Source organism: Spinacia oleracea, chromosome 4 (genome assembly GCF_020520425.1).
Source record: "Spinacia oleracea cultivar Varoflay chromosome 4, BTI_SOV_V1, whole genome shotgun sequence".
Taxonomy (NCBI): Eukaryota; Viridiplantae; Streptophyta; class Magnoliopsida; order Caryophyllales; family Amaranthaceae; genus Spinacia; species Spinacia oleracea.
In genome coordinates this window covers 188,264,213-188,278,422 of record NC_079490.1, presented here as the reverse complement: position 1 = coordinate 188,278,422, position 14,210 = coordinate 188,264,213, and the positions used below count along the sequence as shown (strand labels likewise).

At 35.3% G+C, this 14,210-nt stretch overlaps 1 protein-coding gene across 1 annotated transcript; it reads right to left on the bottom strand.

Annotated features, from left to right (window-relative positions):
- Positions 1–482: 482 nt before the first annotated feature.
- LOC110782758 (protein NOI4) lies at positions 483–5,579 on the bottom strand. The gene is made up of 3 exons (XM_021986994.2): positions 5,387–5,579; positions 2,045–2,227; positions 483–892 (listed from the first exon to the last, which is right to left on the bottom strand). The coding sequence occupies exons 1-3, from the start codon at positions 5,390–5,392 to the stop codon at positions 848–850; spliced, it is 234 nt and encodes a 77-aa protein (XP_021842686.1). The 5' UTR covers positions 5,393–5,579; the 3' UTR covers positions 483–847.
- Between the last annotated feature and the right edge of the window lie 8,631 nt (positions 5,580–14,210).

The following is a 14,210-nucleotide window of genomic DNA, read 5'->3' as shown; positions in this document are numbered from 1 at the left end:
TACCAAAGCTACAACAGATCGAAAGACCCCCTCGTTGAAGGCTGTATCAAACAACGATGTGAAAGAGGGTATTCATCATTGTCAGATCTCATCTACAACGATCGTGGTTTTACAGGATTAGAATTTTGTTTGATCTAAATTATTTTGTATTTGTTAGTTTTGATTTCTATTGTAGATGTCGTATGACTATTTTATCAATGAACTAATTTTTACCTTCAAAAAAAAGTACATATATCATTTTTTCCTAAATTATAAGCGACGGAAAAAGGCAACTCGATATAAGTTAACTTATTGTGAAATATTAAAAGTTCAGTGAAATTCACTTCTAAAAGCAAAATATAGCCAGATAGCCCACCTCCTAACAAGTACTAATCACATTTCTTCTTGAAGTAAGCGTGAAGCTAGGGACTAATCACTTTTTTACACCCAAAAAAAAAAAAACTTACTACGGAACAATACAAGGCAAGCATGGAGTAAAATCGTAAGGCAAAACCAATAACACTCCACTGATACAGAAACCAAAGGTTATATCACAAGATGAAAAAACTTTACAACTCAAAAGCACAAGAAATGGAGAGTGAGTAAGAAAGGAAAACTTCCGGTTTTCTTAATAATGACCCACACAATTCAGTACATATAAATACAATATAAGAGTCTTCTTTTCATATTCCTTCCCACACCAACTCATTCCAACAGCACAGAGAAAAGAAAAAAAATTCGTGTTGTTCCAGGAAGCACCCTATCACAACTCTTACATCTTTGTCTTTTGGGTGAAATGTGTTGGGGTGGGATCTCAGCCAAACATCCCCCCTTCCATATCAAGTCTTATGAGAAGAACGCATCCCCATTAAGAGTGCACATCTGGGGCTTGTACACAGCATAACCATTTTTTCTGCAAATTCAAACAACATAAGTTATACATGATATCGCCTTAATTTCCAAGCCAACATCAATCAAGTGAGCCAAATTGTTTGCTGTAGTCAGCTGACATGATTCTTAACAAATTTCAGATTCTGAAGTCCAAACAAAATGTGGCCATTGTATACATGACAGAGGTTTGGCACAGTGGCACCCTATGGTGACTTCAGTCTTCAGAAATGTCACAGGACAGTAAAAGAGAGAGATATATCCTCTATAAAACTAAGTGTCTGATTAGCTCAAGTGTCCGACAACTCGACAAAACATCTCTAGCTTTTTTAAGATTTCCTCTTATTTCAAGACAGTTTTACCAAATTTTACTTTTATACTCCCTCCGTCCCAGAGCTATGTCAACAGTTTACCATTAATGTACCATAGCTAAGGGCTCGTTCGGTATCATTTCTTGTTTCCAGTTTTCTGTTTTTTACAAAACTAAAACCACATAAAGTAGTTTTCAGTTTTTTTATGTCAGTTTTCAAAATGAGCATGATTACTATAGGCAGACCTTTTTTGTTCATGATTCAATCTAAATAATATGACTATCAAAACCAAAAAACCAAAAACAGAAAACAAACAATGATGCCGAATGAGCCCTAAGTTACATAATACTGTTGCTTGTTTTTTCCTCAAACGGTGGGACACCTACTCACTATTTTCACTCTACCACTTCTCTCTTGTAGATCTGGAAGGGAGGAAGTATGAAATAAGCCATGCATAATTTTCATAATATCTGACTTGGGAACAGCAAGGCATTTCTGAGAGACGAAATAACAAAGTACTTATTGGTCAGTATTAGAATGCACAAGTTACTGGTGGATCTTTTACACATACAGAGTACTTGTCGGGCAGTTATTAATTCAAGGATGAACAAAAGAATAATCCCATGCCAGGAAAGAATAAAAGATGATAGTAGAAAACAAAAAGAAAAAATTCAGCAACAGTCACGATGCCTCTGTGTCTTTAAAAACCTCCAGCTGATTTGGCTACAGCCAAGTCTGCTCCAGATTAACATAAAAGAAAAGGGGCCCGAAAATAGTATACCCATCAGTGTGTCCCTCAAACAAGAAATTAAAGACGGCCTAAAACAATGCAGATGCGCTAATGGTCAAATCAGAAAGCAACTTACAGGCTGAGACTTGCTGGGCTCCATTCCGGGCCTAGATGTGGGCAGGTTCTTCGCAGGGGACTCAGGTTTCCCACCTGTTTTCTTTTCATCCCTGGCTTTATTAAAGATCACAGTGAATCCCTCTGCCGAAGCTGGGTCATTGACGTCCCATTCACCAAACTTGGGCAGTGGCCTTCCCTTGTCCTGACAATTTGCAAAGAAAGGGTCAAGGGTTTGTGCAATTAACTCTTCCAATGAGGAAACTGAGTAGAGCAAAATATATTAGATATACACACATGTTACTTCTCTGATAAGAAAGTCTGTTTGACCACCAGAGATAATTTCCGACAACCTCTATCAACCTCTCTTCCTCCCCAAATAAAAGTAACAAACATTTGCATACATCTTATTTGACCTTTCTTTACAACAATGACGTCGACTAAAATTGTATGGACACACCAGGTCTAAATCACAATACGAGATGATTTTGCAATAGCAATACAAAAAAGTAGCTGGAAATGGTCTATTTGATGTTATCCAAATACAGTTTTTGTTTTCACCAACAGAGGAGATGTACTTTGCAAGGGTAGTACAAACAACAACTACTCAAAAACAGACTACTCACAGAATAAACCTTTTTGGACTTTTTATATTAAAAATACTATTTAATGAAATTTCGGAGGACTAAAATGTCAGGTGGGTCTAGCTGTTCAGAACTATTATAGAATAGCCTTAATCACCAAGTGAACACGATCAAATTAGTAAGGTCACTACATCAAACATATGGATCATATGCACACATTGACATTGAATTCACACACTGAAGATAAACCGGAAAAGGGCAAATAACTTCAAAACTATCTTGTGAACCAAGGGTTTAACACAAGTTGGAAAATAAATTGAAAAATATATGGCCGTCAAAGGCAAAATAGCAACAAAAGGTAACAAATATCTGACCCTACAAGACAAGATTACCAAAACTCAAAAAGGTTGAGACTTAAATCTCTCATAAACTTTAGAAAGCTGCTTATAGAATAATTGCAACTCCCATTACGCATTTCTCATGTCACGGAAGTTGGTATAGCCGTATAGGTGTTTCCAGATTCCTTTAACAGATAAGTTATGACCAATCATATTATCACCAGCTGGGAGTAAAACTGTCAAACAGAATAAGTACATGATGAGTAACTTATTCCCCTTAGATCTTAACCTACTCCATTTTCCATGAGGTATGAGGCACACTCGAGAGATAGATAACCTGAAGCCTTGGTGGAGCTCAGCGCAAAGTGAAGGAAGGTATTACATATGAAAGTAAATTGGGATATGGAATGGAGATAAAGGAGAGCAGAGTTTGAAAGAAGAAGTTGGTTAGCGGGTGAGACGCCCAACTTTAGAGAAGGAGAACCCCGTCCACAAGGACGAGCTGGGTGATCTGGAAGCTCAGAAAAACTTACCAAACACTGAATGTATACTTTATAAGGGACAACCATTGTTGGCATAGTATACCTTTCCAAATATAACATACATTACCCTAGTAACACATAATAACAAAAGCTATAAACCACTGAATGCTTCATAATGCTATGGCATATAGAAAAAGGGAACATTAAGATTCATGATGCGGAAAACCTACATAAAGCAATTTAAAAAAAGCACCAAACACCATGCCTCTAAGGCCCATAAGGATCATGATGTGTCTGAGAGCCTATCGCCCTCAACACCTCACCTCAACTCACGCTTTATTATATACTGCAAGTGTTAACCTATATTCAGACCGGTGTTCGACAAGCAAGATCTTTTTTGCCGGGTCTAAGGACATTTCTGAAATTGCCTGCAATTGCACATACACTATGACTTAGCACATGATAAAGCCAGCCCAAGCGAAAGCAAGCAGAAGTTGTATGAGGCTAATCTCAGTTAGGCTCACAAGAGCAAGTCAGCAAGCTAGCTGCCAGTTTGACAATTCCTCTCGCACAGACAAACTGCAGAGTCATATCCTTACTTATATATCCTTCATTTCTTTGTCAATTTCCACATCTTATCACCCGTTGCCACTCAAAAGCCTATGATGCGACAAAAGGAGAGACAATATCTAGCATTGTTTGTTCATCAAAAATAATCCAAAAAGGTACAAAGAAAAGTACAAGATGAACCATTATCTCATCGACTATGGAATTATCCACCACTCCTAAAATATTCATCAAAGTTCACCAGTACTCTCTAAATAGACAGGAGATCATAGTTATTCAAGAAGAAACACTTGCTCTAAAATCCTACATCCTCAACATTTAACCTAAAAAGACACAGGTTCAAAACGCCCAAAAGATTTGATTTGTGAACGGTGACAGAAGGGAAACTGTAATATAAACTCAAGGGCTTAAGAATTAAGTGCGATTGTGAAAAATTGGAAATACACAAGTTAAAAGTTCACTTTGGTGCAAGATGGAAATTGGCTTAACCCCCAATCAATGAAGTAGTCGTTCAGTTAGACCGTTGATACTTTTTTTTATTAACTTGGCCATTCTAATACACTCCTTCAAACTCATGCCATGAAAAAACAACGCCACTTAACGCACATCGTAAACACAAGGAAAACAACAAATCCATAATTGACAATGACTTTGCTTCCAAACAAGGATTCATGACAATGCCAAGTAGCTAAATTCATCACTGCCACACAACTTTCACATAAAGTTTGAGTCAACATCTTCTAATCACTTTTAGACAATGACGGTATCAACCAACAGCACAATTGAAGGCAACAAAAAATACCCAAAATTTTGTTAACAGTTGAGTTATTGGCAGCCCAAAAAATTAAAAATAACCAAAAGTGAAAAAAATAAATCATAAAATTAGGAAAACCAAATCCTACAAAACAACCACAAATTACATCCAAAACACCCCAAATCAAAAATACAAATCCTATACTCCGTACTAAGGAAATTAATTCCTAGGTTACAAACCAAATTTTGCGAAATGAAAAATATATTCAATCTTGAAAAATCAAAATCAGCTAGACTGAACCAATTAAGTTACTAAAATGGAAATTTCGCATTATAAGCACATCAATCAAACAACAACGAAAGTTTGGGCAATCAATAGGGAAATAAATAAGGAAGATATTTTCCAAAAGGAGGGTTCAAACAGAAAATAAAATCAATCAACAAGAGCTCAGAAATGAATAAAAAAATGGATCAAATCAAGTAAAAAAACATCAAAAATGAAAAATGAAGCCGAATTGCGATGAATCTAGGGTTACGATTAACAATAACAATCAACAAAAAGATAATAATAAATTACTCCTATAAATTAAAAAGAATAATAATAATAATTGGGGGTGTTTGAAGTTTGAATTTTACTTACCGTCATGAATACAGAGAGGAAAGGAAGAAACAGGGGGGAAGAGAGAGAAATATGAGAGATTCGTATGAAATCAAATGGAGAGAGAAACGGAGAAGAAGATGAAAGAAGTAGAGAGAGAAAGTATTGTGATGATGACGAAGTTTGTGAGTTGGGGAGGAGAGAGAGAGAAAGAACGGCCAGAAATAGGCATGTGAACGTGGGGACTTTTCAAAGCTAACTCTCCCTCTCTTTCTCTCTCCTTAGAATATAACGCCGTTCGCTTTTGAACGACGTTTGTTTTTCGGATACATTTTATTACACTCGGTTTTTTTTTTCTCCTTTGGTCCAAATGAGCCCCAATATTATACGGAGTAATTCCTTTATTCTTAGCGGTAGTGAATAGCAGATAGCGGTTACAGTAGCGGTTAGCGATCAATAATAGCGGGTATCGGTTAGCTGTTAAAGTAACGGACAATTAGGGCGTGTTCGGCGATAGCTTTTGAGGTAGCGGGTAGCGTTTTGACCGAGTCAAGACGCTACTTGTAAAATTTGTAAGTGTTTGGCGAGGTAGCGATTTAGGTAGCGGTTAGCGGTAGAGGTAGCGGTTGAGTAGCTTTTATCAAACGTTAAAATTAGTAGCGTTTAAGGTAGCGGGTAGCGTTTGACAAATTTATAATAAAGTTTTAAATAATATTTCACCTTTTATTTTATTTTATAATATCAACCGCTACTTTTACCGAACACTCATATCAGTTACCCGCTACCTTTGACAGCTAACCGTTACCCGCTACTATTGACCGCTACCCGCTACTCCAACCGTTACCCGCTACTGAACCGCTACCCGCTACCCGTTACCGCTACTTTTGCCGAACAGGGCCTTAGTATGAGTGTTGGGTAAAAGTAGCGGTTGAGATTGTAAAATACAATAAAAGTTATACTTCCTCCGTTCCGAAAATATCGCACCATTTGTTTTTTACACTTTTCACACTACGACTTTGGCCATTTTTTGTGATTCGTATGTAAGGAAATTTTAGTCATGTGGGTCATGTTAGATACGTATTGATGTATATTTTCTAAACATTATTTTTTTATAATTTTTACTTGCATACGCGCGATTTGAGATATTAATAGCCAAAGTAATGGTAGAGGAGTAAAAATCAATCATGGTGCGATATTTCCGGAACGGAGGAAGTATATATATTGTGTAAAACTTTATTATAATTTTATCAAATGTTATCTGCTATCTTCAAACGCCATTATTTTTAACGTTTGACGAAATCTAACCAACTGCTAACTCACCAAACACTTGTAAATTTTACAAGTAGCGTTTTGAATAGGTCAAAACGCTACCCACTACCTCAAACGCTACCGCCGAACACACCCATAATTATCTTCGATTTGACAAGCATAAAAATTCTAAAAAGTTAATATTCTAAACCTATGCTGTGTACATTGAATCTCTATTAGATAAAGGAACTCCTGATGTCATTTTTATAAATGGTCTTTTGGTGTCTCCTGTGTAAAAGACTAAAATACCTTGACAAATTCACAATTAATTTAATTCATTATTTAAAAGCTTAATATTTTAGTAATTTTAAAAATCTATATTGTTAAAGTAGAGTGGTGAGAAATATGAGGACTCCAAAACCTCAATCCTCAAGACGACCTCACCTCTCATGCTTCGTTATTTAAGTAAACTTAGGAAATAAAAAAAACAAAAATAACAAATCAGCAAAATCTCCCCACGCACAATTAATTGGGTCATGAAAACGGAAACAAGAGTAATTAAGCAACAAATATGGTAATGGGAATAATTAAGCTACTGGACAGGAAATAATTCACCTTCAAATTCCAGTCAAAAATCTATGGTCCGCTATATATGGAAACATTACATATTCAAGATATTAAAAATCGAATTGTACAGTTACATGATACCAAAATAAAAAAGAATTACACAAAATTGCTGGAAATTTCAAAATTCGTCAAAAATCTAAGGTCTACTATATATGGAAACAGTACATGTTCAAGATAATGAAAATCGAATTATACAGTTACACAATACCAAAATAAAAAAGAATTACACAAAATTGTTGAGAACCTTGCAACACAAAATGGTTGAGAACCTTCCTTTGCCGCCGAGAACATTGTCGCGCTGCCAGAAACCTGTTGGCATCTGTTGGCGATTGCTTGAGCATATTGCTTAGGAGAGAGAATGTAGGGCTCTTGGAATAAGTAGTACAATTATTTGGCGATTGATTGAGAGAATTGAGTTTGGAAACCCATAAAATTGTTGGTGATTGATTAAGCAGATTGAGAGGAAAGAGAATGTGAGGGCTCTTGAAAAAAAAAAGACTTTAAGAAAATGAAGGATGAACCATCTGATTTGAGAAACAATCAATGTAAACCAATATTCGGTGATGCCCAATGTAATGACATTTATTTACGATGACCACCTATCCGTTATAGTGTTCCACTGTTTGTTTTTTCGCGAGAAGGGTGTGCAATCAATTAACGAGTAGGAATCTAATTTATGTTATGTTTAATAAAACTTACCTGTTATTTTTTTTACTTAGGTGAAATATTTCCGTATTCGTGCTACGGTGTTAAGTATTGACACAGATATGCCACTTGGGTATGAGTCCTGTGCACGACACTTCACATAAGTTATAAGTGTTTGAAATGTCGGTTCTCCTGTAGCACCATTGTGCCAAGGTGCTTAATTACATTGGTTACTAAAAGTAAAAAAAAAATGTAAAAAGTAACAAATTAACAACTTCTTAATGTTTCAGATTCAGAGTTCCTAAGAAAATTGGTGACAACACTACTACGATGTTTGTTACACTATTGGGTAATGATGTTGGGATATCATTGGTTGTCAAGCTTCACGTATTAAAGAATTTGCAACGCATGTAAGTATACACTTTGTTGAGCTAAATAATATAGATTCATGGACACGTCTAACCATGATATTTAATTTTATTTGTAATTAGGAATTCAGAGACAATATTTTGAGGAAGTATTTGAGTGAACGTCTTATAAATTCATTCACTTTTATCTTACGTGCTCCGCAAACAGAACAAGAAGAAATAATGGTCGTTGTATATTTTCAAGTGAATGGGAAGAGGAATTTCGTTATTACAAGAGGATATCAGCAAATTAAAGTGTTCACATAGTCAATTTTGATATTTTAAATGTTTTTAGACCATCATGGATGTAGAACTTAATTTTGGATATTTTTTAGCTTCTTACTCCAGAATTTATGTTTTTCTTAAGACACATATAATATTTAGATACATTTTGGTATTGCCACACAAATACATTGTGGTTAACAACGTCGTTTAAGAGATTATATACTTTTAATAGGTACTCGTGCAATAGCACGGACAAATACTAGTTTAGTATATAATGCAAATTAGGAAACCAAATAATATCATGCATAGAATCTTCCCTGTTGCCAATTTGATAACAAAAAGTCAACAGGAATTAAATAATTTCTCCAACAAACATAAAAGTAAATAAAGCAGTAAAAAATTATGGAAATCAAAACCCGTAATATCTCATTTTCTCTCAAGAAAATAATAAAGCATGTCAATAGAAGTCAAAAGAAGACAAAACATTCAAATAATATTACAAATTAATTATAATTTCCAAAATCTCTATTCTATATATTGAAAACTATAATTATTCAAATCACTTTTGCCATTCAATTTACTGTAAAAGTAATAAAAGTCTAAATTTTCTAAGAAAAAAAGAGTAAATCAAACAAACTAGTTTATCCCAGAAACTCCACCACCATTTCTCTTGAAGTCGCACCAATACACTTGAGTATATATATTCTTCTTCCAAATCCATGCACAAATTAAGAAAATAAAAATACAAGTTGGTTATTGAGATTTATCATTTTCGACGACAAAAGGCACACATTGGATTGTTATAGATCTTTTTAACATTTTCTTAATTTTTCAATCAGTCATTTGTCATTAAACATTTGAATTAGTATTAAACCATTGATTAAGATACAATCTGAAGAAAAAAAGTATTCCCTCCGTTCTTGAATGTTAGTCCCCTTTCTTAATTGAGTTGTTCTTTTTTATTAGTTCCTTTTGAAATTGTTCCTTATTTGTCTAACATTTATTCCCTTAATACCATTCTAAATATCCCAAAAGCTCACTTCTTTACTCTCAAACAACCTTTTATCCCCATTAAAACCCCCAATTATTTCTCTCTCATACCCACATGAGTTACATTTTATTGAAATTCATGCGACAATTGTACTTTTCTTCGATTGTCTTAGATTCCAAAAGGGACTAACATTTAAGAACAGAGTGAGTAGTATTTCTACGTTAATAATATTTAATTTCTTAGTGTCAACATTCATGCATTCTAAAATCCACGCATGCATCACGTGCATAAAAGACTAGTTGAATCTAACACAACCACATATGTCGATATTATTTCTTATAGGCTAATGAGAATTCATGGTCAATTTTTAAAAAATTTGACCCAAAATATACAATGGGACAAACATTTAGGGAATGAGGGAGTACTTCGTAGTATTAATTACATACGGGGAAGGGGATTCGAGCATATAAACTATTATACAAATGTCCTTTGTATTAACGGTTGCACATGTACCATATATGCTAAAATTCCGCAATTTTTAATGCCAAAATTGTCAAAAACTACTTTGTAAAATAGTGTTTTTGCAAAAAAGTACCTTATAAAAAAATGTTGTAATTAACTACCTTATAAAAAAATATGTTGCAATATATACTATACTAGTCTTATATGCACGTGATGCGGGCAAAAATCTTACACCCTTTTAAAAGCAAGGAGTGGACTGTTACTATTCACAACATAGTGCAAAGACTGAATTACCCTCACTTTTGTTCACAATTTTTTTTTGGCGTTTTCCTTACAGACAGTGTAAGTACGTTTATGCCCTCAATCTCAGATTGCGCCATCTGTCCTCCGTATGCAACGTGCCTCCTCCTTACCTTGTCTACATCTTTTTTATTCTATGTACTCTTAATCATGAGGATGCAGCACTACCATGACCCATGGCGTCCTTCGAACGCTTTCCTCTTCCCTTTCTTTCTTACTCTTCCCTTTTACTCTTCTTATATTTTTTTTAAGAATGGATCTGATAGAGAGTTGGATCTTTTCTTCGAGGCGAAGAGGTGTTCGAAAATGTATTCGATTGCTTGGATTTATCATGTGGTATGAGATTTAACCTGTTTACTTCTCTGCCTTAGATATTGTTAAAATATTATTAAGGGGAAAATATATTTAAATTTTGAATTTTTAGAGGTTTTTGGTGTTTTCAAATTCTTATCTTCTCTCAATATCTGAATTTTTTTATGTCTAGGTATTTAAATTTAGATTTTTCGGATTTTGGTATTTAAGATTCTTATTTCTGAAACTTCTATGTCTAGGTATTAAATTTCAATTTTTCGGGTCTTTTTTGTTTTTGTGATTCTAAATTAAAACCAAAATTTTGATTTTTAGGGGTTTTTGGTGTTTTTAAATTCTTATCTTCTCTCAATATCTGATTTTTTTAGGTCAAGGTATTTAAATTAGATTTTTAGGATTTTTCTTCTTGTTTGATCAACCCAGAAAAAAGGGAAATGGTGTTATGGGAAATAACATTAGCAACAACATATTTCCTGGAATTGAAATGAACTTATAAGCTTGCTTTCAAGATTGAACGACACCTCATTCCTGCTAAACACCTCAGAATTCGCGAATTTGTTCAAAGGTTTATTTTCTTCTTTACAATTTATTTATTCCATTGTTCTAGATTATTCTTACTGGTATGGCTTATTATTGACCAAATATGATCTTGATTAATGGGTTATTTTTTCCACTCAGTAGTAATTACCTTGCTTGTAAAATTGGTGATATTGTTCTATTGTATTATTGAGATGTTTGATTAATTCTCTATTCTTTATTGAAAATGGGTGTTAAACTGTTAATGATCTTGAGTAGCTAAAGTATTAGGGTTTAACATCTTAGGAAGGATCCATATTTGAATTTCTCTGTGTTACTCTTTCTTTACTTTTTTTTGGGCTTCTTGGTTACTAAGATATTTGGGAATCTTATTGATATACTGATCCTTATTGGTTGCTTCCAAATTTTCTGGGTTTAGTTTATTGATCTCAATTTCCTCTGTTTAGGATAAACTAGGATCGGACCGCGCGCTATCGCGTGCGGATATCCACCGAAAAAAGCGATGAATTTTTTTGATTCTAGTCGATCTGTATAAAATTAAAGTCACCATGCTTTAGATTTGAGATAAACATCTCATGAGTAGTTCAAAACACATTAACATAAAACTACTCAATATCCTCAACTATCAATTCCCGTCGTTCTGTTGGAAGTGTGAACTAATTTTCCTACTTTGTTAATCTAATACTCCATAATTTATTGGGAGTACCAAGTACTTAATAATTTATTGTACAAAAACACACAACTAAAAATTTTAGGGACTCTATGCCAATTATTCTTCAAACATCCCTTCATCTGATATGTCGGATTATTCTGTTCCATTACATGAGGTTGGCTAGCAAAATCAGCACTCACGTCACTTAGAATATGACGTTCTCCCTCCAAATCTCCACGGACAACAAAGATCATTATCCGAGACCAACACCGGAGAGATTATCCGACAAATGTTCTTGAATAGTCGATCACTTGATTTTCTACACATCTAATCACATATGTAAATAAGTATATAAGTACTAGTACTGCTCCATGTCGAAGAGGAAGTTATCAACTTCCTTCGAGTCTCTAGCCCCACAGTAGTCTCGAGACTTTGGAGGTTTTATCTTCATCGCACCACCTCCACTCGAGTCAGTTCTTGCAGCGCGCATCAGTGTCGCGCATTTGTCTTGGGCATCTTCAGCTTGCTTCTGGACAAAGTTGAGTTGTTCCTGAAGCGCTTCTTTCTCTTGCATGAGCTCATTGACCGCACCCTCGAGTCTTTCTATCTCTTTGGCTTGGCCAATCACAATTTCCTCGAGCCGGGTCCAGCTCTTTGACTTGCCTTCCAGCCAGGCTAGTCTTTCTTCGATTGTTTCCATCTCAGTTTGCTTCTTGGGTCTCTCGATGCCTAGGTTTGAACCTTGGCTCTGATACCAACTGTCACGATCCGAGTGTTTTGACACCGGATCCGTGCGGCGCGCTCTAACCTATGGGGCGGCAAGGGCGCAAGCCTTGTGCGAAAAGTGAATCTCAAGGCTCGGGGCACGAGCGGGTGTTTGCTTTAGAATGGGCACTCTTGCCTATTTGCGACAAGAGCGAGGGTCGAGGGTCGATCGGGGCGCTTGTGTGCGCACAGCAGGCACAAGCGGGACCGATGAGGAGAGTGTATCTATTTTGCAAGGGACTTTGATGGGTCTTGGAAAGCTTAAAAGCATGCGACAACACAATATCTATAAAGGCTAGCAACAACATATGAATTAAGCAAAGGCAACTTCTGATGAGAGGTATTGGTTCATACCCCTCATAGAGGTTTATTTTGAATTAGCTAAATCTTGCCAGTGAACACTGGAATTACAGTAACATAATAATTCTCCCTAAAGCCTAGAAAACTATTAGAAAGATCCTAGAAAGCAATAGAAAGGAGAAATACAAGTAAATGAAGGTTGGATTCTAACACTAGGGCAAAACAGGGAACTCAACCCTATTTCCGCCCTAGGCCAAAATAGGGATCTTAGCCCTATTCCATGTTTTTTTTTGTTTGTCATTACAAAACATAGAATATGGCTCCCATCAAAATTCCCGCCCAGGACAAGATAGAGATCTCAGCCCTATTCCGTGTTTTTTATTTTATTTTATCGCCATTACAAAACACGGAATAGGGCTCCCACCCCAATTCTCGCCCTAGGACAAGATAAGGATCTCAGGCCTATTCTGTGTTTTTTCCATTTTGTCTCCATTACAAAACATGGAATAGGGTTCCCAACCTAATTCTCGCCCTAGGACAAGATAGGGATCTCAGTCCTATTCCGTGTTTTTTCATTTTTGTCATTACGCGTTTTTCCTCAACTAACTCTTCGTCGAATTCATTACATTTGTTATTATTATTTAATTAATATTTTTATTATGTTTTTAATAATGCATTATTAAGGTTCTTTTTTTTAAAGGTCACTTATTAATCATAATGTCAATAAATAATTTTTCCAAATGAACACAAGTGAACATTTTTTCCCTTATATAATTATTAACTTAATTATAGTCAACAAAAAAACAAGCTACCTTAATTCTACTCAACAAATAAACTAACATAATAAAAGTTCATTTACGTTCTCGACCAAAATTCCACTTCAATCACGATGATGACGTGGTTGTCAGACCAATGATGGTGGTGGCTAAGGTGGGGCCGACAAAAATAGTGGTTGTCGGAATTTGGTGGTGGTCTAGTGAGAGAAAGTGGGGTAAGTGAGTGGGGAAGTGGGGGTGAGTGAGAGTGGGGTGGGGTAGGGTGGGGTGAGAGTGACCAAAGGGATATTTCATTAAATAAAGATGGGCATTTTGCGTAAAAGTGGGCGTCAAATAGTAATGCCCATGTACTATCGCCGCACCGCGTGCATATATAAGATTAGTACTACCTCCGTTTCGCAACAGATGGATCGTTTCTCATTTTGACACTATTTATTAACCAACTTTGACAATCATTCTTTCGCATTATGTTAATAATAAACAAAGTCAAGTGAGATCTTGTTAAATTCGTATCAATGCGAGAATTTCAAATATCAATCTTTTATAATTTTTACTTACACGCAATTAAATATATTAATGTTCAAAGAAGCATGTAGGAATACGTGAAAAAGAAAAAAAAAAA